The sequence below is a fragment of the Somniosus microcephalus genome, chromosome 6 (genome assembly GCF_052327205.1).
Source record: "Somniosus microcephalus isolate GS21.2 chromosome 6, FLI_Smic_1.0, whole genome shotgun sequence".
Taxonomy (NCBI): Eukaryota; Metazoa; Chordata; class Chondrichthyes; order Squaliformes; family Somniosidae; genus Somniosus; species Somniosus microcephalus.
Window position 1 is genome coordinate 227,281,524 of NC_140992.1, and position 27,972 is coordinate 227,309,495.

General features: G+C 48.7%; 1 protein-coding gene across 1 annotated transcript in view; it reads left to right on the forward strand.

Moving 5' to 3' along the window:
• Positions 1-27,972, forward strand: part of abcc12 (ATP-binding cassette, sub-family C (CFTR/MRP), member 12) — a 146,713-nt gene that overhangs the window by 83,026 nt on the left and 35,715 nt on the right. Inside the window, exons 18-19 of the mRNA XM_085991509.1 lie at positions 18,008-18,111; positions 20,883-21,083. Of these exons, the coding sequence (XP_085847635.1) occupies positions 18,008-18,111; positions 20,883-21,083 (305 nt within the window). The remainder of the gene's footprint in view (positions 1-18,007; positions 18,112-20,882; positions 21,084-27,972) is intronic.

The following is a 27,972-nucleotide window of genomic DNA, read 5'->3' on the forward strand; positions in this document are numbered from 1 at the left end:
TTCTAGTTGGCCTTTCATTCATGCTTTGAAATTGCCGGTTCTCTACGTCCCTTCTGACGTTTGGCTTGACCAAATCCAGCCGGCATCTTAGTCTTCTATTGAAAAACATCATGGCGGGGGTTTGGTTTGTAACCACATGTGTTGCATTCCTGTACGCAAACAAGAAGTTATCTACCTTATGTTGTAGATTTATGTCTTCATTACCCATGGCCTTTATGGCCTTCTTGAAGGTCTGGACAAACCTTTCAGCCAATCCATTGGTGGCGGGATGGTATGGGGCGGACGTGTAGTGCTTAACCCCATTGTTTTTTAAGAACTTCCTGAATTCTTCGGATAAAAATTGCGGTCCATTATCAGAACAGATCTGTTCAGGCAGCCCATTCCTGGTGAATATGGTCCTTAATACTGTGATGGTTTTTTCTGTGGTGGTGTAGGACATCTTTATTACCTCCGGCCACTTGGAGTGTGCATCCACCGCGATTAAGAACATTGAGTCCATAAATGGACCAGCAAAGTTGATATGTACCCTTTGCCATGGAGATGAGGGCCACTCCCATGGATGTAGAGGGGCTTGTGGTGGGGCGTTTTGGACCTTCTGGCATCCTAGACAGCTCTTGGTCATTTCTTCGATGTCTCCATCGATACCTGGCCACCACACAAATGCTCTGGCTAAGTTCTTCATTTTCACTCCACCCAGATGCCCCTCGTGAAGCTCCTTTAGCACTTTATCCTGGAGTTTGGGTGGAATCACCACTCTGGATCCACACATCAAGGTTCCTTGGCACACTGACAGCTGTTCTCTTCTTTGCGAGAATGCTGGCAACAGTGGTTCGCCATGTGCTGGCCATCCCTTCACCGTTAAATCGTAGACTCGTGAGAGAGTCGGGTCATTTCGCGTTTCCTTTTCAATGGTAGAATTTGTCACCGGTAGACATTCCACTATGATCGAGTGGAATATCTCCACTGGGTCCACTGTAGGCGCCTCTTCCACCGTTGGCAACGGTAGGCGCGATAACCCGTCAGCATTCCCATGCTGTTTTGTTCCTTTGTACTCTATGTCATATTGGTGTGACCCTAGGAAAAGGGACCACCTCTGTAGCCTTTGCGCTGTCATAATGGGAACGCCCTTTTTAGGGTTGAATATGGAGATGAGGGGTTGATGGTCAGTCAACAAGGTAAACTTTTGTCCATGCAGGTAATGGTTGAATTTCTTCACCCCCCACACCAGGCTGAGTGCTTCCCTGTCGATCTGGGCATAGTTACGCTCAGCTGAGTTCAATGAGCGTGACGCAAAAGCTATCGGCCGCTCCGAGCCATCAGGGAATCTATGCGATAATACCGCTCCCACGCCGTAAGGGGATGCATCGCACGCCAGTCTGATTGGCAGTGATGGGTTGTAATGAGCCAACACTTCCCTGGACGTGATCAAGCCTTTGCATTTATGGAAGGCACGTTTACAGTCTTCGCTCCATTTCCAAACTACTCCCGTTTGTAGCAGTGCGTTAAGCGGGTGCAGAACCGTCGACAAGTTTGGTAAAAATTTATGATAGTAATTTACTAATCCCAGGAACGACCTTAATTGTGAGACATTTTCAGGCACTGGGGCCTTTACGACCGCTTCAATTTTTTCAGGTGACTTATGCAACCCTTCTTCGTTAATGACATTGCCACAATATGATATTTGTTTCTGGAAAAATTCGCATTTGGGGCGATTTGCTCGTAGGCCCCGTTCTCTCAGCCTCGTGAGCACCTGCTCCAAGTTGGCAAGGTGCTCGTTGTCATTTTCTCCTGTTACAAGAATGTCATCTAGGTAGCAATGAGTCCCCGGAATCCCTTGCAGGACTTGCTCCATAGCTCTTTGCCAGATAGCCGGAGCTGATGCCACTCCGAAAACCAGTCGATTGTACTGGTACAGGCCTTTATGTGTGTTTATCGTGAGATACTTTTTAGAGGCCTCCTCAACCTCCATCTGTAGATATGCCTGTGCTAAGTCAATTTTGGTGAAACGTTTCCCTCCGGATAGTGAGGCGAAAATATCTTCTATCCTCGGATACTGTACCGTGTGAAGAACCAAGTTTACAGTCACCTTGAAGTCCCCACAGATGCGAACTTTTCTCTGTTCTTCAGATTTATCATTATTCAACGTTTTCTTCATGACCGGGACGATGGGTGTTGCCCACTCGCTCCAATCTACCTTGGATAACACGCCTGCTTTTTCCAAATTCTCCAGCTCTGCCTCGACGGCTGGACGAATTGCATATGGCACCGGCCTTGCCTTAAAAAACTTGGGAATTGCCGCATCTTCCACTTTTATTGAGGCGGTGGCGCCTTTCAGGGTTCCTAGTTCCTGTTGAAACACTTCTTTGGCGTTAGCCAAGATTTCTTTTAATCGTCCAGGTATGACGTCATCATCGTTTTTTTTCTTACTGGTCACCGTCAGTGCCTGAATGGAGTGCCAGTCTAAACGTATCTTTCTGATCCATTCACGTCCCAACAACGGCGGACCACCATCTTGCAGAACGTATAAATACAACTTCTGTATTTCCTTGCCGTTGTATACAACAGGCACCCTTATTTTCCCTCTGGGGTATACTTTCTGCCCCGTATATGTCTTCAAGACAATGGATGTGTCTTTCAAACGTATATGCGGAAATAGCCGCTCGTAATCCCATCGACTCATGACGGTCAGAGCTGATCCTGTATCTAGCTCCATTTTGACTGGGGACCCCGCTATCGTGAGGGTAACCCAAATGGTCTGGTAATCTTCTTTGGCAATTACATTATGTAATTTGAGACAGCTTAGTCTCTTGTTTCCGGAGTCGCTATCGCTCTTCTGGTCTTCGGAGCTACTGTCCGTCATCATTTGTACCTTTCTGTACTTTTCCTTATTGACCTTTTTACTGTCAGCGGATTTCTTTCCAGATCGGCATACACGTGCAATGTGTTCCATCTTTCCGCATTGCCTGCATGCTTTGTCCTTGAACCAGCAGTCCTTCTGATCATGGGTGGATCTGCCGCAGCGATAACATCTCTCGAAACCCCGTGTCATTTCATGGGTGCCGAAGTCCTGTGGCTTTTGCTGTATCTCTGCAGCTTCGTATGATACAGCCACACTGAAAGCCTTGTCCAGTGTCAAATCTTTCTCAGAAAGTAGTCTTTTCTGTGTTCCTTCGCTTAGGAGACCGCAGACGAATTTGTCTCGTAGAGAATCTGCCAGTCCTGCCCCGAATTGGCAGTGCTTTGACAGCTTTCGTAATTCGGGTGAGGTAATCAGCGTTACTTTCATCCTTGTGCTGATTCCTCCTGAAGAATTTGAATCGTTCCGCTATCAGCAGCGGTGTTGGGTTTAAGTGCTCCTGTAAGGTATCAACAATCTCCTTAAAATTCTTGTCCATCAGTTTGGCTGGAGTGATCAAGTTTCGTAACAGCCCGTATGTCCTTGCGCCCATCAGATTTAGAAGTACCGATGCCTTTTTATCATCCGCTACTTCATTCGCCTTGCAATATACCTCCACTCTTTCCACATATGTGGTCCAATCTTCTATATCACTATCGAAAGCAGTAATATTGCCAGTCTTCGGCATCTTGAAAATCTAAAATGGCGCTTCCCGCGCTTTTCTTTCTTCCCCGCCGAGTTAAGATGGTGCCTCCCGCGCTTTCCCGCCGCTGCCGCTGCTGCCAACGCTGTTCTCCGCTGTTCCCGTTGCGACCTGCAGCTTTTCGCGGTATTTCTATTTTTTTTTATATATCGCTTTAATATTTTCTCCGTTACTTGGAGAACCGTTCCCGTCGTGGAGCGGACCCTCTGGGACTTTCCCCTCCCTCTGCTCAGTCCGAACGCCGACCTGCTTTGCAGCACCGGCCGCGCCCTGAGTGCTCCACCCTCTCTCTCTCTTTGCTTCTGCTTCCCGACTCGCTGCCCGGCCCCGTTGCAAAGCCACCCGATCGAGCTCTAGCCCGCCGCAGCCCAGGAAGGATCAGTGCACTACCTGCCACCAGCCCATTTAGCTGGGGAAACCACAGACTGGAGACCAAGCCTGGCCCTCGTTTTCGAGTTTCTTCGAATTATTTTTATTTTTATTTTTTTTTTGCTTCTGGCTTCGACCTTCGTCTGAGGAATCGATCCCCTTGAGGTGCTGCCGAATTGCAGGTAAGTTCATTTCTAACTCGTCGCCACTGTTAGATCCATGTGTTAATGGAGACACGGAATGCAGGAGTTGATTTAACAAGTGTTTACTGAACAAAGTCTGGAGGTGAACTAACAACACAAGACGCTACACAGGCTTATATACCCGAGTGATCACTACTGGTACTACAGTATACAGGGGCTTCAAAAACATAGTTCCTCTTAAAGGTACATACACTACAATACCCTATCCATGAGGCTGTCTTCTACACTTTTGAGTACAGACTCAACTGTTAACAAGAATGCCAATAATTTTGTTTGAAGCTACTTATAACCTAATAGAGGTCTTTAAAATTATGAACATTTTTGATAATAAACACAGAGAAAGAGTGTTTCCACTTGTGGGGAAGAGCAGATCTAGAGACTGTTAATAGAAGATAGTCACCAAGAAATCACAAAGGAAATTCAGAAGAAACACTCAGAGAGTGGTGTGAATAACGAACTCGCTACCACAGGAAGCAGTTGAGGCGAATAGTATAGATGCATTTAAGAGGAGGCTAGATAAGCATATGCAGAAGAAGGGAATATGCTGATAGAGTGAGATGAGGGAGGAGGCTCGAGTGGAGCATAAATGCCAGCCTGGATTGATTGGGCTGAATGGGCTGTTTCTGTGCTGCATATCCTATGTAATACTACCGCTGTCCCCAAGGATTTCATCACAGTTTAAGGCATATGGTTGTTGCTATTCTCTCCACAGACGTCACTACCTGTCCACTATGTGCCTGTCAACCATCCTAGATGTTGTTGCAGTTCTTCTTGAAACCAATCGTCTAATAATATATGAATCTACTCAAATTCAACCCACGTACATGCCATAAATAATACAGCGCCTAACAAAGTTCACAATGCACTAGGTATTATTATTCATGTAATTTTAAAATCACTCCACGTTTTGCAGCTAGATTTGCCATGGCGGTTCAAATCCTTGCTGAATGATGCTGAACCAGATGTCTGTACTCTCACAATGCCACATCAACTTATAACATGCAGTCACCAGTGGGCTGAATTGTGAAACTGTTTTTTTTTCAGAAATGTAACCAGTGAGAGAGATTTACCATCAGGTGCTTGATGATATGTATTTAAGATTGTCAGTACTTTGTCAGAGCTAATATCTGACTTGAATTAGTTTTTCTCAGAGAACCAAAAAAAAAGGTATATATTAAGCACTAGTTTGCAATAGCACAGAACTTGAGCTCAGATCTTGGACATGGTGTGGAGATGCCGGAGTTGGACTGGGGTGGACAAATGTAAGAAGTCACACAACACCAGGTTATAGTCCAACAGCTTTATTTGAAATCACAAGCTTTCGGAGCGCTGATCCTTCATCAGGTGAAGTGGAGAAATGCATAAAGACACAGCTTATATAGTCAGAGAATCATGTCAGATGTTTACAGGTAATGTTTCCAACTGCCATTTATCACACCTCGGCAGAGAGATAATCACAGCAATCAAAGGTGTGAATGGTGTCCAAACAGGTCAGTCAGGAAAACATTACATCAAAGAACAATGAGGTGGGGTCACAAGGGGTCAAATATTGCAGATGCTGGGGTCTGTATGAAAAACAAAAAAACAGACAAAAAACATTTTTTTTGCTGGAAATCACAGCAGGTCCGGCCGCATCTGTGTAGAGAGAACAAGTCGACTCGAGTCTGGGTGACCCTGTGTCAGGTGGGGTTACATGTAGCGTGACATGAACCCAAGATCTCGGTTGAGGCCGTCCTCATGGGTGCGGAACTTGGCTATCAGTTTCTGCTCGACGATTTTGCGTTGTCGTGTGTCTCGAAGGCCGCCTTGGAGAATGCTTACCCGAAGATCGGAAGCTGAATGTCCTTGACTGCTGAAGTGTTCCCTGACTGGGAGGGAACACTCCTGCCTGGTGATTGTTGTGCAGTGTCCGTTCATCCGTTGTCGCAGTGTCTGCATGGTCTCGCCGATGTACCATGCTCCGGGGCATCCTTTCCTGCAACGTATGAGGTAGACAACGTTGGCTGAGTCACATGAGTCACGTTGAGAAAGAGAGTGTTTGAAGATTAGGACCTCAAACCCGGCACTAAGCTCATGGTCTACAGGGCAGCAGTGATACCTGCCCTGCTGTATGCCTCAGAGACATGGACCATGTACAGCAGGCACCTCAAAGCACTGGAGAGGTACCACCAACGCTGCCTCCGCAAGATCCTGCAAATCCATTGGCAGGATAGGTGTACCAACGTCAGTGTTCTTGCTCAGGCCAACATCCCCAGCATCGAAGCTCTGACCACGCTCAATCAGCTCCAATGGACGGGTCACATTGTCCGCATGCCCGATACGAGACTCCCAAAACAAGCGCTCTATTCGGAGCTCCGGCACGGCAAGAGAGCCCCAGGTAGGCAGAGGAAACGCTTCAAGGACACCCTCAAAGCCTCCTTGAAAAAGTGTAACATCCCCACCAACACCTAGGAATCCCTGGCCCAAGACCGCACAAAGTGGAGGAGAAGCATCCGGGAAGGCGCCGAACACCTCGAGTCTCTTCGCCGGGAGCAAGCAGAAGCCAAGCGCAGGCAGCGCAAGGAGCGCACGTCAACCCAAGCACCCCACCCACCCGCCCCTTCAACCACCGTCTGCCCCACCTGTGACAGAGACTGTAGGTCCCGCATTGGACTCATCAGTCACCTGAGAACTCATTTTTAATGTGGAAGCAAGTCATCCTCGGTTCCGAGGGACTGCCTAAAACAAAACAAAAACTTAATCAGCCCCACCCCCCCTCTTACTACCCGTTTACTATTTATATACCTATGGAAGACTTTTGAATTCCCTTTTATGCTAGCTGCCAATCTATTCTCATACTCTCTCTTTGCCCCTCTTATTTTCTTTTTCACTTCCCCTCTGAACTTTGTGTATTCAGCCTGATTCTCACTTGTATTCTCAACCTGATATCTGTCATACGCGCTCTTTTTCTGCTTCATCTTACTCTCTATCTCTTTCATCATCCAGGGAGCTCTAGCTTTAGATGCCATATCTTTGCCCCTCATGGGAATGTACCTCGACTGTACCTGAATCAACTCCTTGATTACAGTTTTGCCTGCCAATCTTTGATTCCAATTTACCCGGGCCAGATCTGTTCTCAACCCACTGAAATTTGCCTTCCTCCAATTAAGTATTTTTACTCTAGATTGCTCCCTACCTTTTTCCATAGCTAATCTAAACCTTATGATACAATGATCACTGTTCCCTAAATGTTTCCCTACTGACGCTTGCTCCACTTGACCCATCTCATTCCCCAGAACCAGATCCAGCAATGCCTCCTTCCTCATTGGGCCAGAAACATACTGATCAAGAAAGTTCTCCTGAACACACTTCAGAAATTCTTCCCCCTTTCTGCCCTTTACACTATTACTATCCCAGTCTATATTAGGATAATTGAAGTCCCCCATTATCATTACTCTATAGTTCTTGCACCTCTCTGTAACTTCCCTGCAAATTTGCTCCTCTATATCTTTCCCACTAGTTGGTGACCTATAGAATACACCGAGTAGCGTAAAGGCACCTCTATTGTTTCTTAACTCTAACCAAATAGATTCTGTCCTTGACCCCTCCAGGACGTCCTCTCTCTCCAGCACTGTAATATTCTGCTTTACCAATACTGCCACCCCACCTTTCTTTCCTTCCCTATCTTTGCTGAACACCTTGGGGGAAAAATTGTGTATCGCCCATTTTGGGGCGCTAATATCGGGCGGGCGCAAAGTTTAGCGCCTGGCGCTAATTATCGCCTCCGACTGCAAAATTCACCTCCATCGCCCCTGAAGGTGATTTGAGCACTAAATCAGGCGCTACACACCTCTCTTAAGGCGCAAACGTCGAGGAGCGAGGCGCTACCTCAGAACGCTACCGAAGCTCAGGCGATGTCAGTTACCATGGAAGCCAGACAGGCTGGCGCCGTCCAGTTCTTAAAGGGGAGGGGCCATCTTGTTGGCCAGCCACACCCTGCTCATTGCAGCCTTGAATCTCGGCCTGGAGAGACCTCTAAAGCAATTGCGTTGGAAGCACTAATGGATAGGCCCAGGAAAAGAGCTCAGCAACCTCAAAAGTGGTGCCGAGGGCCAAAACTCCTTAGGACAGCTTTAAATCTTTCCAGACATCTCTCTCCCTCTCAACCTGCGAGTACCAAAAATTTTACCGACAAGAAAAGGCAGGAAGCGCCTGCCTTTAAATAGCGCTCCCCCAGCCCGTTCCTGGCTTGAAAACGTTCTACTATAGCTGTCGTTCCCAGTACGACTCAATATCCGGTCCGGGGCGCTACCGGGGCGTTACACATACTCGACTGACGTCACGATCTGTGGGCGCAGGAGATTGTGACAGTAGTGTTTAGCGCCACCGCAAAATGACTTGTCTATTTCGCAAGCGGCACTAAAATCGCCGCGCTTGGGCGCTAACGGGAGACGCTAACCAACCAAATTTTTCCCCCCTTATAGCCAGGAATATTGAAAACCCACTCCTGCCCTTTTCTGAGACAGATCTCCGTTATCGCCACGACATCATATTCCCGTATGGTTCTTAATGAATACTTTGGGCTCGATTGTCCCAGCCCCGAGGAGGCGGGTTTGGAGGCGTGCGAGTTGTTAAAATCGGCAAAACTGGCGGGCAGGCCCGTTCCCGCCTCCACCCCGCCTCCGAGCAATTTTCCCAAGTGCGTGTTTTCTGACCCGCTTTCCATCCCGCCTCCAAGAGGCGGGATAGGCCCTTCAGGCCCTTAACAACCATTTAATTGCCTCTATAATCCCATTTTGAGAGGCCTTTCCGATTTTAACACATTTCCCCCATCCTACACGCCTCCTCTGGAACATGCCAGGTAATCCTGGCAGGCTCACTAGTGGATTGCTTACGAACAGCTGCAGCTCCACCATTGCAAAGGAGTTTTCACCGATGATCATTTGCAGGTGGCAGAACTTTGTTGTTTCAGGTCTGGGGGAACTTTTAGCAGGCATACTCAGTGTTGTGGAAGTTTGGAGCCTGACACCCATCTCCAGTGTGACCTCCTTGGAAACTCCTCTCCCTACCTTGACTAAGCGCTTCCTCAACTGAAGCATATACCAGAAACATGGCGACCATTTAATTCCTTTCCTCCTGGACATCAGATTCGGATAAAGACCAGCTGCAGCAGCAGCAGAGCCATGAGCAACAGCAGCACCAACAGCAGGAACATCAGCAGGAGCGCCAAGCTGCTAGCCACCCAGCTGAAGATGCACAGACCAGAAGGCGCCAGAGCGCCACCATATTGTTGCCTGGGATGCAAGGGATGCACTCATCCTGGCCAGATTTGCTTAGCCTGCACAATCAAACAATTTAGTCTCGCTCCTTCTTACCAGAGCATCGACAATGGAGAAGAACCTGCGGAACCCTATCACTCTGACCACCATTCTGATAATCACAAGGCGCCCTAAGCCCTCAATGTGAAAGTCCCATTTGCGAAATGACACAGGCCACAACTTCAACAGTTTGCCATCAAAACACTTTATAATGCAATCACAATGATGGCTGGTCCAAAAACAAAACAACACAGCACCCAAGTGACTACCCTTGTGACTACTTGTGCTTTATCTTCCTCTTACGCATGCTCCTGCGTGGTGCTTCCCCTGTGGCTTCAGCAGATGTGGAGGCCCCTTGCTCGCTCTCTTGCTGCCCCTGTCTCGACGCCTTTGGCGGGCATCCTCTGGGGTGGCGAACCTGTGCAGGCTCGCCAACAGCCTGCTGCTCCTATGTCTGTGCAGGGGCTGAGATGCCCATCTCATTTGGGTGAGGACTCTGGTGGGGCTCTGACCAAGGGCTTTGCTGTGGCATGGTTGTGTGAGCGCTTGGAGAGGAGCCCCCACTTCCTTGTTGTCTGCCACCAACATCCCTTTCATGGGTCAGCCCCACTTCAGGGGTAGCAAGTGGCTTGACAGCACCTTGCTGCGCTGCAGGGAGGCCATGAGGACCCATTTCTGCACTGGAAGTCCTACTCCAGAGGACTTGCATGAAGGTCTGCTTTATTTGCCCAATAGCTGACCATCACTCCTCAAGAGATGTCATTCTATTCTGAACAATGACCATGTTTTCAGTACCCTTGCGACTAAGCTCCTCCATGAACCATGGAAGGAGTGAATGTAGTGAATGCATAGCATAGATGCTTAGAAGGATACAAAGGACCCTCCCTGTGTGTAGTAAGTAGTTGTTGTCATGGTATCACAGTGATAGGAAGTGTGATGGCTGCATGGTCGAATAGTTAAGTGAATGTGACCATAGAGAGAGAGGGAATGGGTAAGGGTGCAGGGATATAAGTGTCAAGTGGGATGTGGAGGGAGAGGTTGGCAAAGCAGAGTGCTGGTGAGGAGAGGCGATGGAGATCAGATTGAGGGTGAAGGGAAAGTCATACTCACTTTTCCTGTGTGGAGAAGGTCATGAAACCTCTTCCTGCATTGCAGCCAGGTTCTGCGGAACATAGAGATGGAGTTGACAACCTGGGCCACTTGTAGCCACACAGCTTTTGTCTGCTGGGGTGGCTTTTTTCTCCCTCAGGAAGGGAACAGCACCTCTTTATTACAGCTGGCTCCGTACACCAGAGCTTGGAGGGAGGGCTCATCAAACCGAGGAGCACACTTTTGCTTGATCATTGACATTTTCCACAATTCAACTCCTTCATATAAATTGCAGAGCCTTTGCAGTCTCCAGAAAAATCAAGGCTGCCTGTAGGCCTTAAATCCAACAGCATTGATGATGTCATCGGAGGCGACTTTCTGTATGAAAAGACTAATTGGGCCAGGGGTTCCCACATGCAGGAAATCAATTGGCCAATTAGGGGAAAATCGCACTTTTTCAACACTTCACTTAGGAGTCGGGGCCCTGACACGATTTCCACCTGACACACGCCGCCCGACCACACTGACAAAATCCAGCCCATGGCCTCTGTCTTCACAAAAGAGAGGGACGATGCAGGTGTTGTAATTAAGGAGGAGAAGTGTGAAATAGTAGATGAGATAAACATAGTGAGAGAGGAAGTATTAAGGGGTTTAGCATCTTTGAAAGTAGATAAATCGGCTGGCCCGAATGAAATATATCCCAGGATGTTAAGAGAAGCAAGGGAGGAAATAGCAGAGGCTCTGACCATCATTTCTCAATCCTCTCTAGTTACAGGTGTGGTGCCGGAGGTCTGGAGGACTGCTAATGTTGTACCGTTGTTTAAAAAGGGAGAAAGCGATAGACCAAGTAATTACAGGCCAGTCAGCCTAACCTCAGTGGTGGGCAAATTGTTGGAAAAAATTCTGAGGGACAGTAATAGTCATCATTTAGAAAGGCACAGGTTAATCAAGGACGTCAGCATAGATTTGTTAAGGGAAGGTCGTGTCTGACTAACTTGATTGAATTTTTTGAGGAGGTAACAAGTAGGGTTGATGAGGGTAGTGTGTTTGATGTAGTCTACATGGATTTTAGCAAGGTTTTTGACAAGGTCCCACATGGCAGACTGGTCAGAAAAGTAAAAGCCCATGGGATCCAAGAGAAAGTGGCAAGTTGGATCCAAAATTGGCTCAGTGGCAGGAAGCAAAAGGTAATAGTCAACCGATATTTTTGTGACTGGAGAGCTGTTTCCAGTGGGGTTCCGCAGGGTTCAGTACTTGGTCCCTTACTTTTTGTGGCATACATCAATGATTTAGACTTCAATGTAGGGGGCATGATTAAGAAGTTTGCAGATGATACAAAAATTGGCCATGTGGTTGATAGTGAGGAAGAAAGCAGTAGACTGCAGGAAGATATCAATGGACTGGTCAGGTGGGCAGAAAAGTGGCAAATAGAATTCAATCCAGAGAAGTGTGTGGTAATGCATTTGGAGAGGGCTAACAAGGCAAGGGAATACACAATAAATGGTAGGATACTGAGAAGTGTAGAGGAATAGAAGGACCTTAGAGTGCATGTCCACAGATCCCTGAAGGTAGCAGGTCAGGTAGATAAGGTGGTTAATAAGGCATACGGGATACTTTCCTTTATTAGCCAAGGCATAGAATATAAGAACAGGGAGGTTATGGTTGAACCGCATAAAACACTAGTTAGGCCACAGCTAAAGTACTGTGTACAAATCTGGTCATCACATTACAGGAAAGATGTGATTGCACTAGAGAGGGTACAGAAGAGATTGACGAGGAGCTATGAGGAAAGATTGGATAGGCTGGGGTTATTTTCTTTGGAACAGAGGAAGCTGAGGGGAGACTTAATTGAGGTGTATAAAGTTATGAGGGACCTAGATAGAGTGGATAGGAACAACCTATTTCCCCCAGCAGAGAGGTCAATAACCAGGGGGCATAGATTTAAAGTAAATTGGTAGAAGGATTAGAGGGGAGTTGAGGAGAACCTTTTTCACCCAGAGGGTGTTGGGTGTATAGAACTCACTGCCTGAAAGAGTGGTAGAGGCAGGAACGCTCATCACATTTAAAAAGTACTTGGATATGCAATTGAAATGCCGTAACTTACAAGGCTATGGACCGTGAGCTGGAAAGTGGGATTAGGCTGGGTAGCTGTTTTTCGGCCAGCACAGATACGATGGGTCGAATGGCCTCCTTCTGTGCCGTAAATTTCTATGATTCTATGAATTTTGGATACATCCATCAGTATATTTTCCCAACAAATACATAACAATGTTAGACCATATCATTCACATCATAAATAACATTCTGAAGAAGGATCTGCATCCAAAGTTAATTTGTCTGTTCTCTCCACAAATGCTTTCTCCCCTACTGTGTGTTGGCAGCATTTTCTGTTTTTGTTTCAGATTTCCAGCATCAGCAGCATTTTGTTTTTTTATACAATTGCCTGACAGCACAGACAGTTTGTTTTTGTGTAGGTGACTGCATTTACACTGACCTTCCTTATGAAGTCTCTGCATCCAGATAGTTTTGCACTTTAAATCCTTGCCCAGTAGAAACTGGGTTGGGATTACTCAAACTCATTTTGTTTTAGACCCTAAGGCCTAGAAATTCATTGACGCCACTTTTGGGGCGCTAAAGTGGGGCGTCCGCTAAAGTTAGCGGCCGCCGCCAAATCTAGGCCACTTCTCCGATATTCATTAGCTTCGCCCTACTAGTTCGGGCGAGCGCTAAAACTGCTGTTGGACGCCTCTCTTTGGGCGCTAAGCCGGAGGTGGTGATCGATAGCGCCGAGGCCGGGCGCAGCGCAGGTGCGGCCATCTCGTGACTGACAGCAGACACCCTGGCACCGGCCAGCTCTTAAGGGGGAAGGGTCGACTGTGTCTGCTGCCACGCCCTGGATAGTGGAGCCCTCCAGCTAGGCCTGAACACTGCTGCTGGACCCAAATAGCGCCTGAAGACATGGAGAAGGCCCGTGAACGTGCGCAGCGCTTCTCAGAGCGTGATCTGAGTGTGCTGCTTGCTGCTGTGGAGAAGAGGCGCCATGTTTTGTACCCGGACAATGGCAAGAAGGCGACGGTCCGCGTCTACAGGAGAGCCTGGAGGCATGTCGCCACCAAGCTGTCGGCCAACAGCGACGTCCCCAGGACCGGTGTCCAATGCCGCAAAAAGATAAATGACCTCACGCGGATTGTCAGGGTGAGTACCCTTTCCAATGACCTCCTCATCCTTGCATGTGCACCTCACATTATGGGCAAAGGGACCTGAAAGCTCTAATGGCCAGCCTTCATCCAGCAGCTATGGCACAGGCATGAGCATCAATTGCACATTCTGCACTGAACACACTGGCCAAGCTATTCCACCATGGGAGGCAGTGCACAGCAGATCATGGCGACACACTGGCCAGGCTATTCCACCATGGGAGGCAGTGCACAGCAGATCATGGCGACACTCTGGCCAGGCTATTCCACCATGGGAGGCAGTGCACACCAGATCATGGCGACACACTGGCCAGGCTATTCCACCATGGGAGGCAGTGCACAGCAGATCATGGCGACACACTGGCCAGGCTATTCCACCATGGGAGGCAGTGCACAGCAGATCATGGCGACACACTGGCCAGGCTATTCCACCATGGGAGGCAGTGCACACAAGATCACGGCGACACACTGTACTTAGAGGCCGTCCTTTCTCTTGCAGGCCAAGCTGGCGAATAATCGCAGGAGCCGGACTGCGACCGGGGGAGGACGACCCCATATCCAGCCACTCACCGACCTGCAACATCGCGTGGAGCGCCTCATGGGTCGCCAGGTGATTGGGCCCGTTGCATGTGGAGATGCCGACCCTGTTCTGGGAAGCAATGGTAAGGACATCACCTTTTGCACCTCTCTCGTCCCACTTGCGCATCAGATCTACATCCTTTGCCACTGTCCGACCAATGCGCTGAATGCCACCACTCACGCATCCCGCACTGACGCCCTCTCCTCACTCTAAAGCTACTCTTGTGCCTTCCTGCTTTCAGATGGTCAAGAGGAGGTCCCTCAACTTGCCAGTGACAGACCCTCCGAGGAGGAGCAGGAGGAGGAGCAAGAGGAAGGCGGCCCATCAGGGGAACCCTCAGCCGCGGCCACCCAGGCCAATGTAGGGGACACGTCTTCCCTGGAGGGCAGCGTGGCGGAAGTGTCGAAGGGGAGGGGAGCTCCTGGGACCTGCGTGCTGCAGAAAGGCGGGAGGGGGGTGGAAGCTCAGCGGCCTTCTCCCCAGAGGGGGGATGCGTCGGAGGGGAGTCCAATTGCTGGGCCCAGCGGCCTCCAGCAACGCAGGAAGGGTCGGCCAGCTCGGCGGCCTTCTCCCCAGAGGGGGGAAGGGTCGGAGGGGAGTCCAACTGCTGGGCCCAGCGGCCTCCAGCAACGCAGGAAGGGTCGGCCAGCTCGGCGGCCTTCTCCCCAGAGGGAGAGTCCGGCCTCCAGTCAGGAGATGCTCTTCGCCGAGGAGATGGAACACCTCGAAGACTTGTCCGCGGACTCGGAGCGCCGGCACACGGAGCTCATGGCGGCAGTGGCACGGTTGCCTGAGTCCATCGATTCCCTCTCTCGGAATGTGGCCGAGTTCGGGCCCTTAGAGGCCACCAGTCGGGCGGAATACCGGGCAGATCAGGCAGCGACTGGCCAGGTGATCAGTGGTGCCGTCCAGTCACTGGCTGCTCTGCTGCGGGCAGTGAACAGGTCAACACGGGCACTCACTGCTGCCACACTCGCTGTGTCAGCCAGGCATCGCCAGGGCACCCGGCGCGCTGCAGCAGCACAGCGGTCTGACCCTCGGCAGATTGGTGCGCATGCTGCAGTGCTGGCCCGGCCGAGTGCCAGTGTCTCAGGCGACCAGCGAGCGCCTGCCATCCGCCAGCTTGCCGCCATTCCTCCAGCCGCCACTGCCACTCCCCCAGTGGAGCTGCCAGGAGCTGCTGCAGCGACTGATGCTGGCCAGCCACAGCTGCAGCAATCAACAGCCGGCCGCTCGACGCCCAGACCTCGACTAGGCCGACCCCCAAGGGCATCTGCCGTCACGACATGTGCCCCTCAGGAGCCTGCCCCCAGCCTTGCAGCAGCCAATGGCCTTACTTTGAGGCGGAGCAGCAGGGCGGGCAGGGGCCACCCAAAGATGGCCAAGGCATCGCCCTAGCGGGCCAAATAGTCGAATGTGTGGCCATTTGTGTTTGTTTCTTGAGGCCGAGAATTGGATGTTTGTTTTTTGAAGGCCGATGATGTGATGTTTGTTTTTGACGAAGGCCGAGAATGACGGCCATTTTAGTTGCCCTATTTTGTTAATCCTCCCCAGGTTGTGGGAGCGAGTAATGTGTTTGAGTGTTTTTTGGGGGTTTCTTCTGTTTTTGGTTTTCATGTGGGAAGGGCCCAGAGTTTGTACAATAAAGCATTGTATTTATTCACATTGTCCATGTTTGATCTTTGAAGTGTTTGTTGCCTTAACCGGCTGAGGGCTTGCGGAGCGGCTGCAATCATGTTCTATCATTGGCACAAGCCATTCCCTGAAAGGGGGCCTAGAAGTGACGTTCAATAAGCCGACGACGGGCGGCCCTTGGACCTTGTGCGTCCCTCCTGGGCTGGTACTCCTCGTCCTCGTCATCCTCATGCTCCTCCTGCTCCTCCTCCTGAGGTGGTGGTCCAACGTGAGGTGGCAGTGCCTGAGTCCTGCGGATAGCCAGGTTGTGCAGCATGCAGCAAACGACGACGAATTGGGAGACTCGATCCTGCGAATACTGGAGGGCTCCCCCGGAGCGGTCCAGACAGCGGAACTGTTGCTTGAGCACGCCGATTGTTTGTTCTATGAGGTTCCTCGTCGCTTGATGGCTCTCGTTGTATGCCTCTTCAGCAGGTGTCGTGGGCGCGCGGAGCGGGGTCATGAGCCAGGTACACAAAGGATAGCCTTTGTCCCCGATAAGCCATCCTCTTGGGGGAGGCTGTGCCTGGAACATGTCAGCCACAGTTGTCTGTCGCAGGATAAAGGCATCGTGGCTGCTGCCTGGAAAGCAGGCATTGACAGCTAGGATGCGCTGCCTGTGGTCACACACCAGCTGTACATTGAGGGAATGGTAACCCTTCCGGTTGCGGTAATCCTCGGCATGCTCAAGAGGTGCCCGCAAAGCCACATGCGTGCAGTCAATGGCGCCCTGCACCATGGGGAAGCCCGCTATTCTTGCAAACCCCACTGCACGCTGCTGCTGCTTGTCCAGGGTCATGGGGAAGGAGATGAATTGATGTCTCCTTCTGAAAAGGGCTTCGGTCACCTGGCGGATGCAGCAATGCACGGCGAACTGGGAGATGTTAGCGATGTCCCCAGTAGCGGATTGGAAGGAGCCGGAGGCATAGAAGTTGAGAGCCACCGTCACCTTCACTGCCACTGACAGAGACGTCCTGCGCATCAGCTGTGGCTGCAGATCTCTCTGAAGCAGCCGGCAGATCTCTGTAACCACCTCCCTTCGGAATCGCAGCCTCCTAACACACATCGCGGCAGACATGGTCAGATAGGAGGTCTGCTGGCGGTATACCCTGCGTGGGTAAGGCCTCAGTTGGCGACGCCTGTTGCCCCCTCTGCGTCTAGCCAGGGCTGCCACTCTCTCACGGCGTCTGTAAGCCCTTCTGGCATAAGGCTGAAATTCAGCGTTGCCACCCAATGCAGCCCCCATTATATGCTGGCAAACACTGAGCTCTGAATGAAGGCTAAGATAATTGGTAAGCTCTGGCCTGAGCCAAAAATACCTGTCCAAGTGTTGGTCCAAAGCAGTAAACTCTCCTCCTTGGTCTCTGTCCAAAAAACCGTTGCATAAGAGTGAATGCTGCAAAATGGCTGGCCTTTATACTGCTGGGTAAGTGCCCTTTAATTAGCGCTCCCCCCAGCCCGGCTGGCCTGTGTACCGTTCCACTTCACAGTCGCTCGGGACGCCCGGCGCACAATGGGCCGGCGCGAGTGAAGTTCCGGTTTGGGGCGCACAAAGGGCGTTGCACTATTAAATGACGTCATGATCTGCGCGCGCAGCAGGGCGCGCGCTAAGACTTTGCGCCGGCGCTAAATGTGTCCTGAAGTTGGGGAGAGGTGCAGATCGCGCTGCGCCCGGGCGATAAGCACCTAGCGCTCGAGATCTACTCCCCCTAAGGCGCTAACGGCTGGCGCGCCCAACTGAATTTCTAGGCCTAAATGTTCTGAGTGCTCGATCATGTCAATTCTCTGTGCTGATTTGCAGCAATGACATATTCATGTATGATCCACTACACCACTTGATTACCTTTAAGAGTTAATAATTAACTAGTTATGTCAGAAATCCATATTTTCATATTAATTTAGTTTCAATACTCTTTGATGTTGACTTGAGCTATACTTTAGAAAATGATGTTTCACTGCAGATAGTTAATTGACTTGTTTATTCTGATTTATTTTCTAGGATATGTATTCTTTCTATTTGTTCTCTTTCCGTTCACCCTTATAATCAGCTGTACAACTTTTAGTGGATGGTGGTTAAGTTATTGGATAGGAGAGGGATCTGGGGTAAGTCTCTCCTCATATAACCAATGCAAGCATTCATCTGTAAACTTATGAAAAGTATAATCCTTTAAATTATTTTCATATTTCATTCAGCTGTTTAGAACAAATTACCCTATAAATTGGAAAGAATTGCCTCTTTGAAAAATGAAGAATGAAAGCTCATAATTCTATTGATTGCAAGATAACAAATTCTTGATTATTATACATTCATTATATTATATATGGTAGAGTTTCCAATGTACCAAGCGAAAGAACATTTCTTAATTCACAATATTCTTTTGATACATGGACAAGCTACTTTATTATCTTCTGTGCAAGTAACCTATGTGAAAACATGATTTGTGGTGATCAATCCTTTCAAGTCTATCATACTATTTGAGCACCAAAATACAAAATTGTACAAGATTACTTTGTTTTGATTTATTTAAAGTATATCACAATTTAAGAAAAGTTCTTTGCTTCAGTGCATGTCTCTGATTATATTTTCCATAGAAATCGTTTTTGCAGATATTGTATGAAAAGCTTTTCATTTTGAAAAGTGGAAACTCGAAGGGCTAAACCAAGGCAACCATTTTATGTGGTATATAAAAAGACATTCCTGATGCCATTGGAAAAAACAGAATTTATTAATTTCTGAATATAATACTAAAATTAGATTTTTTCTGAGATGAAATGGAGTAAGAGATTTCCTCTATGTATAGCAATTTTCACTTCGAGTGCTGATTCAGCACCCAGTGAGCAGGGTGATTGGGCTATGCATCCGATGAAAAGTGTGAGAGGCTTAAACCATTTTGATGGTCGGACCTTGTCAATGAATGACAGGCAAGCTGCCCGGGAGTTTGTGGGCGTTAACGGGCAGCTTGCCAATGATGGAGGTGGGATTTCGGGCATGCTCAGCAAGAGAGGCTATGAGGTGCTGTTGCTGTTGCTGCTCCTCTTCCTCCTCCACTAACCATATAAGGGTAGCCAAAACGGAACCCATTTAATGACACATGCTATCTCCTAAGAGGCTCCTTAAATCCAGAAAATGTTTTCAACTACTTCTCCCTCACAAATACAGCATTCTGGAGAAACCAATATTTCCAACCTATGATCCAGCTACTTGTCTGTAATTGCCCTTTTAAATAGCATTCCACCAAGCACAGTTCAACTTCCCAGCTTTCTGTGTAGATCTTGCCCTCAGCAGTACCAGATGCACTGCAGCAACACACCAAGGCTTCTTCAACAGCACCTCCCAAACCCGCAACCTCTACCACCTAGAAGGACAAGGGCAGCAGGCACATGGGAACACCACCACCTGCAAATTCCCCTCCAAGTGATCCCTTCCAGTGATCTGGAATCCACTGCTGCAAAGGGCAGTGGAAGCAAATTCAATAGTAACTTTCAAAAGGGAATTGGATCAATATTTGAAGGGAAAAAAATTACAGGGCTCTGGGGAAAGGGCAAGCGAGTAGAACTAATTGGATAGTTCGACCAAAGAGCCGGAACAGGCACGATGGGCTGAATGGCCTCCTTCTGTGCTGTATCATTCTATGATAGATGGGTATATAACTAAAAATTGTACTTTATTTGCAATAACTATGTTACAAACACAAAAACATTTCATATTCTTTGACAGCAAAAATAAGTCTCCAGATGTTAATACCAGAAATAATTTCTGAGATTGCATTTAATGTATACAATAGTTGCCTGTAATGAAAATGGTACAATGAGTACAAATTAGGCAGTAAACAACAGCACGCAGCCAGAGGCAACTGTAATAATGATAGATGCCTCACCGAACTCATCGAACACAAAACACAGACAGGAGAATTTATACCAAGGGGATAGCCCAGAGGCTTCTCATGGCTAAATGCGTGCTCCAAGAATTCTGGTTTAGCAGCAGACGGTCAATATTACGTGAACTTCTATATACAAAGGCCAGAGTTCTGGGTAATCACACTGAGAGAAAATCTCACGGGAATGGAAAAGTGCCGTGCATAGATTCTCTGGTTCTGTTCTTTGTTGATTTGTTGGATTGATACAGAGTGATGTGATGCATCTTCAGCAACTGTTGTGTTTTTGGCACAAAATGAAAGTCTAAATTTTCCAAAACTTTAACAAAATTAAAAATCCTCATATGGCACAACATCAGTGATGTCTAATTCATGAATAAATTAGCCCAGAAATTGTGCTGTTTTGCAGGGTGGAAATCTGCTGCATTGGGAGTGGAGGAGGAAGAATTTGGGGTAGAATCCATTTCCGCCCCTTTCTGGCCGTGATGGGAAGGGGCTTCTTCCATCCATGGCATCACCACCCCTATTCGATCTCAACCTGACTTTTGGGGCGGGACTGGTAGGATCACAGCAACCCTGGAAAAAACGCCAGTTCCATCTCCTGTATGGCCACTGGTGAATCATATGTGAGTCCCACAATGCCGTATTCAAACAGCAATCAATCCAAGAGAAATTGATGACCATTTGAATATGATAAGACCAGCAAAATAGCAGCATTGAAGGGGAATTCACAAATTTTTAAGCTTAGGCAGCCCAGCCTGTGCCCCTCCCCCCATCCCAGTCGTGCTAGTACTGGTGCGGGCATCTGCCCATATTGTCTCAATCTCATCCCTGGGATTTGGGTCAGGATCAAGACGAGGGTAAACAGGCGGAGCGAAGTCCTGCCCTGCTATACTTCTGATAACACAGCTTCAAGACTGCCATTTCTAGTCTATTGTCTGCTTTGTGTCTTATTAACTAAGCTTTTGACATTAATTGTTTACATTTATTTATACAAAGGCTGACTGTATGGCACAAAGCAACAACACCATGACATTGAACTGTAACAGCATCACCAACAATCCCCAGCTAGGATTCTACCAACTAATTTATGGAATGTCCATTGTTGCAATAATTGTTATGAGTGTCATTAAAGGATATGTTTTCACTAAGTTTACCCTGAAGGCTTCTTCAACGTTACATGACAATGTATTTTACAAGGTAAGATGCATGTTTGATACAGGGTTTTATAGATTTCAGTTATAAAGGGTTTTTCCTATAATACATTGCAGCTTTAACCTAATACAATGAAATACACAGTCTTTTGTCTCAGCAAATATAAAAGGGCAATAATTTTGTTGATGTTGAGCGTACAAGTTTAAAGATGAGATTAAGCTTTAAGAGATATGGCATACCTCAACATTTTCAATAGTGTGTGACAAAAATGGAGCCTTTTTGCTCATGGTTTACTTTTCTGTACTTTCTTTATAGTATTTCCTAGTTGAAAATGGGTTTTCTTAAGAATACCACATTTGGTCTGGAAGTTGCACATTCATTAGTCAGCTTGCCATCTCAAGAGTCAAGCCAGCTATAGAAAAACAAGCTTGGATTTCTAGTGGGTACTCCACTTTAGCCACTGTACCTATGGGGTGGGGTGGTGATGGGATCAGTGGAAACCTGGATACACTGGATAAACGGGGTTTCTACTGATCTTCTGCCAAAGTTACTGCAGAACCCCTGAGCAAATTCCTAGTGGGCGTGTCTTTAATATACTAGTATTTTAATCACAAAGTTGTTATGTGTTTTGACAGAACTATTCCTGTTACCTAATTGCATAAACGTGCCCGTCAATTAAATCTGGCAGACCGGTAACTTGTTACCTTGTTCAATTGTTTGCCAATAAGTGTATTAGCATTGTATGGTGTACATTTATCAAGACCCAATGCCACACCACCGGTGGTCCCTTGTATGCTGTAGTTTCTTAGATAACTACAGGTGCATTGAAATCAATGGATGGACAATTGTGGACAGTGCATGATTCTAATAAGCTGTCAACAGCATGGCAAGGCCCTATATCTCACTAATGTGATTGATGGCCTGTATGCAAGAGCCTTCGCTGGAATCATTGAAGTCAGTTTTGATTAGTGACTCTGTAACCAGAATCTACCTAGATTTGGTTATGGGTGCCAAGATTTTGCTAGTTCAGCAGTTCAGTACAGTTCATGTCAGGGCAGCACAGAGACTAGCAAAGGACTCAGTCAATCTGGCCTATACACTTTGCATCACAAATCTTGATCCAGTGTACGAGTGTAATACTGCTGACAGCAATAAAAATTTTGAGACATTTTTATTGTTTTGGAACAGAGTAACATTTTTGCAATCTTTGTAATTAGATGTTACCTCTAGACTTGACTATTCCAATGCTCTCCCATCTTCCACCCTACATAAACTTGAGCACATCCAAAACTCGGCTGCCTGTATCCTAACTCGCACCAAGTCCCGTTCATCCATCGCCCCTGCACTCGCTGACTTTCATTGGCTCCCGGTCTGGCAATGCCTCAATTTTAAAATTGTCATCTTTGTTTTCAAATCCCTCTATGGTCTCGCCCCTCCCTATCACTGTAACCTCCTCCAGCCCTACAACCCTCTGCGATCTCTGTGCTCCTCCAATCCTGGCCTCATGCGCATCCCCAATTTTAATTGTCTCACCATTGGCAGCCGTGCCTTCTGCTGCAAGCTCTGGAATGCCCTCCCTTAAACTCTCCGCCTCTCTAACTCCCTCTCCTCCTTTAAGACGCTCCTTAAAACATACCTCTTTGACCAAGATTTTGGTCATTTGTTTTAATATCTCCTTATATGGCTTGGTATAAAATTTTGTTTGATTATGCTCCTGTGAAGCACCTTGGGACGCTTTACTATGTTAAAGCTGCTATATAAATGCAAGTTGTTGTGTGTTTGTCCTTGTTTCTGCTAATTTAATTTCTTAATAAACTTAATTGGTGGTTTTGCCTAAGATACACAGTCTGTCAGATATTATTCCATCAGCCCAAGAGGTCAAAAATGACTATTTCTAGTTACCTTAGCAAACACACAACGGTAATATTGTTCACCCGAGCAAGCTAAGTTAACTGACGCTTTGTCTAGGGTGCAAGGCATCAGGGCCTGTGATGTATTCACCTTTTCCTTTTCTACAGTTATCCCTATCAATTGTTCCACATCATCCTCTAGTACACATACATTCTCACTTCTCACTAAAGCATTAAATTAAACACATTAACATCCGAGGTATACTGAGCTTTAATGAGCCTGAACCCAGTCAACAGTAGCAGGATGTGATGGGAGAGAGACCTTGTCAGCAATTTCTTGGATGAAAAATGGTTTCAGGGCAGGCTAAGTCACTCCTAATCGGCAGCTGAGCAAAACAAATTAAGCTACAAATTTATTCATAGAGGCGACTTCATTTCTCTTCCTATTGCAGGATGAGTTCAAATCACTCTCGACTGTGCTAGAGAACAGGAACACCACAGCAAATTTGTAGACATGTCACGTGGGTTTCTGGAGGGATGTGTTGAGGTATTGTAGGTTGCAGTTCTAGCTAAACTGATCCAGTACATGTTGGGTTTCTGCAGGGACATACAGTGAGCAGAGAATAATCAATGCTCTGTTGCTTTTAGCCTGGGATATATCACTGTGTCAGAGCATTTTAAAGATCTTACTTTGTTTTTCTATTCTGTACAAGGCCACAGCGTTAGAAAATATTACATGTCATTGTCTCAGAATGCATTTCTTTTGGAAATTCTTTCTCCATTAATGAATTTTCTCCATTCCACTGGTGGGTGTCCAGGACAACTTGAGTACGAACAAACAGATGATAAATACAATAATCTGTGTTTATTGTGTTATCCGTTGTGCTCTAAATAGATTAATGAGTATACATGCAACTACAACCTCCTGGGGATTATTGTTTAAGAAATACATTAAAAACAGATTGTACACCATCATTGAACCAATTATCTGTAAAAAGTGGAATGAAAAATACAAAAAAGGATAAAATGGTAAACCTCAACATTTCACCACTCATTCATTTGTTAGCAGCCCTCTATTTGTTTCTATTTAACAGTTTTCGTATCAGATCTGAAGAAGCTGTCTGCAAAAGCAGCAAAATACTGAATTTTATTATTTGATATTTTGTCTTTTTACGTTTCTGTCTTGTTTTATTTTGTTCCCATAATAATTCTGTAACTGACAATGCATAAGTTATTTTCAAAGTCTCTTGAAGTTTATAATTTTCTTAACTGTTCAATACCGTTCACACCTGTAGGCCTGACACTTCATTTAAAAAATAGATGCTAAGTTTGACATGCTGGTGTTTTCAACTTATTGGGCAAGAAATTCATATACTTACCGCCACCTGTTAGCGCCAGCGGTTCTCCAAAAAATGGCGACCGCCGCTCTTGCGCCAGCTGGAGGCGGTCCCCACGGTAACCTGCAGCGCCCTGTAAAAAAAATGGCGGCGTGGTGACGTCAGTCAGCGTGCAATGCCAACTTAACGTCACCTAGGCGAACTTCGACTCTAGTGCTCAATTCAGTGCTGGGTCCTAAGCACGCCAGGTTAACCTGGAGTGCAAGCAGGCTGACAGGGGCGATATCTGCAGCTGTTAAAGGGACACGCACATCAATCAGGTAAGTTTGAATGGAAGGGTTTGGCCTTGGTTTTTTGGATTTTATTGAAGTGGTGGCTTGCTGCAATATATGCGAAAAGTTTTTTAAAGTGTTTTGAGAGTGCTGCTGGATGCTTGCAAGGGCTCGGATGGTAAGTGAATGCCTTTGAGAAGACAGAACATGCTGCGAATACTCAGCAGGTCACGCTACATCCGTGGAGTTCACGTCTCAGGTCGACATGCTGCCTGACCAACTGAGTATTTGCAGCATCTTATGCTGTCATTTCACAATTTACAGCATCCATTTGCAGAGGGAAGAAGACTCAAGAGCAAGACACAGAAGAGGAAGACGCAGAAGAGGAGGAATCAGACGGAAGGATGCATCCCAGACAGCCCCTTTTTGGCCAGGATATCCGGGATGAAATTATCCGCCTGCGGTCCCATTGGCTGGGCAAGCTGCCTCTTCTTATTGACCCACTGGCTGGGCAGGCTGCATTTCTTGGGTGTGTGAAATGAGGAAGACACAAGGGTGGAATTGTGCTGACGGGAGGGCAGGAAACCTAGAGGTACATGCTAGAAGGGGGATAACGTACAAGGATACCTGCATCTTGTAACTGTTGTGTCTGTACCTTTCTACCTAGACACAATTAGGACTCAGAACTGAGAGATTCAAACATGAGTGCTTTATTCAAAAAGAAGGTTCTGGAGAGAACTGAAAAAAGAGAGCTAAAATTTAACCAAGAGAACAACCCCAACCATTTCTCTGCTGTGACAGCACCACCGCAGGTGGGAGGAGAACACACAATACATAACATATTCCTCCCCTCTTAAATGAAAGGTTGTGGCGACACGCCACCACTGGACATAATCCGCTCACGGCGGCACGGACAGTTTAAGCAGACGCCCCCAGCCGGGGGCCCTTTCCTCCAGCAACTTGTTTCCCGCAGGGACAGGCTGCCGGGAGCACTTCCTGTCTGGGGAGTATTTAAGTGGATGCGCAGGCTTTTCCAGTTCCTCTTTGCCATGAGGTTGAATAAAGCAGTTGTGTGTTACTAGCTCTGGTCTCGACTCCCACGTTTGCCGCGGTATCTCAACACTGGTGACCCCGACGCTCAGGACGAATCCTAAGCTAGCATGGCGGATACAAACGCAGTCACGGTTAAACTACCGGACTTTTGGGAGGACCTGGCCGAAGCCTGGTTTGTTCAAGCTGAGTCCAGATTCCGGCTGAAACACATTACAGTCGACGCCACAAAGTACGACTACCTCGTCTCCTCTCTCACCTACGCCACAGTCCCCAAGGTTTGGGCAGCGCTGCAGGATCCACCAGTGGAAGGCAAGTACGAACATCTGAAGGCTGCGCTCCTTAAAAAATTTCAAACGTCCTCTTACCAGCGCAACTGCCAACTCCTTGACCTCCCCGGCCTTAGTGACGCTTCACCCTCGGATCTGCTTTCCCACATGCTGTCCCTCTCGGATGACAAAAACACCGGCGCCCTCTTTCGCACGCTTTTCATTCGGCAGCTCCCCGCCAGCATCCGCCCGCTCATTATGGAGTCTGGCTCCACGGACCTGAATGACATAGCCGAAAAGGCCGACCGGCTGCTCTCTGCGCAGTCCGCTCGCGACGTCGCGCCCGACCTCACGGCAACGACCACGCGGTCTTCCCGGCCCACTAGGCCCGACCGCCCTACCACTCCGGGTCACTGCTACTACCACACCCATTTTGGCACTAGGGCCCAACGCTGCACACCACCGTGCACTTTCAAACCCCCCCCCCGCACCGGCCCCTGCGATGGCCGCGGGGCAAAAGGGGCCTCTACTGTACGTCACCGACGACAGAACCAACCGCCGATTTCTGTGCGACACAGGGGCCCAGCACAGCATCACCCCCGCCTCCGCCCTCGAAATCCAACGCGGCACACGGGGTATCACGCTGGCCGCAGCCAATGGCTCTGACATCCGCACATATGGCACCCGCATGGTCACGCTCGACCTCGCAGGCCGCCGCTACCGCTGGGAGTTCCTCACAGCCAAGGTCCTCTGCCCACTCATCGGCGCCGACTTCCTACGCGCCCACGGCCTCCTTGTCGACATTCCGAGGCACCGCCTCGTCGACATCAACACTATGGCCCCCATCCCCGGCGCATTCACCCCGGCCCGTTCGGCCGGCCTGATGACCTACTGCCTCGCCAGAGCCACGGACGACTACTCGGCACTCCTAGCCGAGTTTCCCGCCCTCACTAACCCGACCTTTTCGGCCAAAGCCGCCAAACACGGTGTGGAGCACTATATCCCCACCACCGGCCCCCCAGTTTCTGCCCACGCCCGCAGACTCAACCCGGCCAAGCTGGAAATCGCGCGGGCCGAGTTCACCACCATGGAACAACTCGGCATCATCCACCACTCCAGCAGCCCTTGGGCCTCGCCCCTCCACATCGCCCCTAAGCCCGGCGGAGGCTGGCGCCCTTGCGGGGACTACCGCCGCCTCAACGACGCTACCACCCCCGACCGATACCCGGTGCCGCACATCCAGGATTTCTCGGCCCGACTGGCCGGACGAACCGTCTTTTCCAAGGTCGACCTGGTGCGCGGTTACCACCAAGTCCCCGTACACCCCGCGGACATCCCCAAAACGGCCATCATCACCCCATTCGGCCTGTTCGAGTTCCTGAGGATGCCCTTCGGCCTCAAGGATGCAGCCCAGGCTTTCCAGCGCCTTATGGACTCAGTCCTCCGGGACCTGAACTTCCTATTCGTCTATCTAGACGACATTCTCGTGGCCAGCTCCTCCAAACAGGAACACCTCGAACACCTTCGCATCCTGTTCGGGCGCCTAGCCCAACACGGGCTCCTCCTCAGCCCGGCGAAGTGCCAATTCGGCCTAACCGAGATCGATTTTCTCGGTCACCACATCACCCCTGCTGGGGCCGTCCCCCTGCCCAACAAGGTGCAGGCCGTCCAGCAATTCCCCCGCCCCAAAACCATCAAGGGCCTCCAGGAGTTCCTCGGGATGGTGAACTTCTACAACAGGTTCATCCCCAGAGCTGCAGCCCTCATGAAGCCCCTATACGACTCCCTCCGAGGTAAATCCGGCAAGATGGACGTAGCCTGGACCAGCTCGCGGTCGACTACACGCAACTAGCAGCAGCCCAGCTCACGGACCCAGACCTCCTCTCGGCGGCTACCAGCCTGCCAGGGCTACGCCTAGCCAAGGTCGCGCACGGGCCCGAAGCCACGGCAGTCACTTGCGACGTCTCACTCGGCCAACCCAGGCCGGTCGTCCCTGCAACCTGGCGCCGCTACATCTTCGACGTGCTACACGCGCTCTCCCATCCGGGTGCCCGCACATCCGTCAAACTCCTCTCCCAGCGTTTCGTCTGGCACGGCCTCAGCAAAGATGTTCGGAATTGGGCCACCTCCTGCCTCGCCTGCCAACGGGCTAAGGT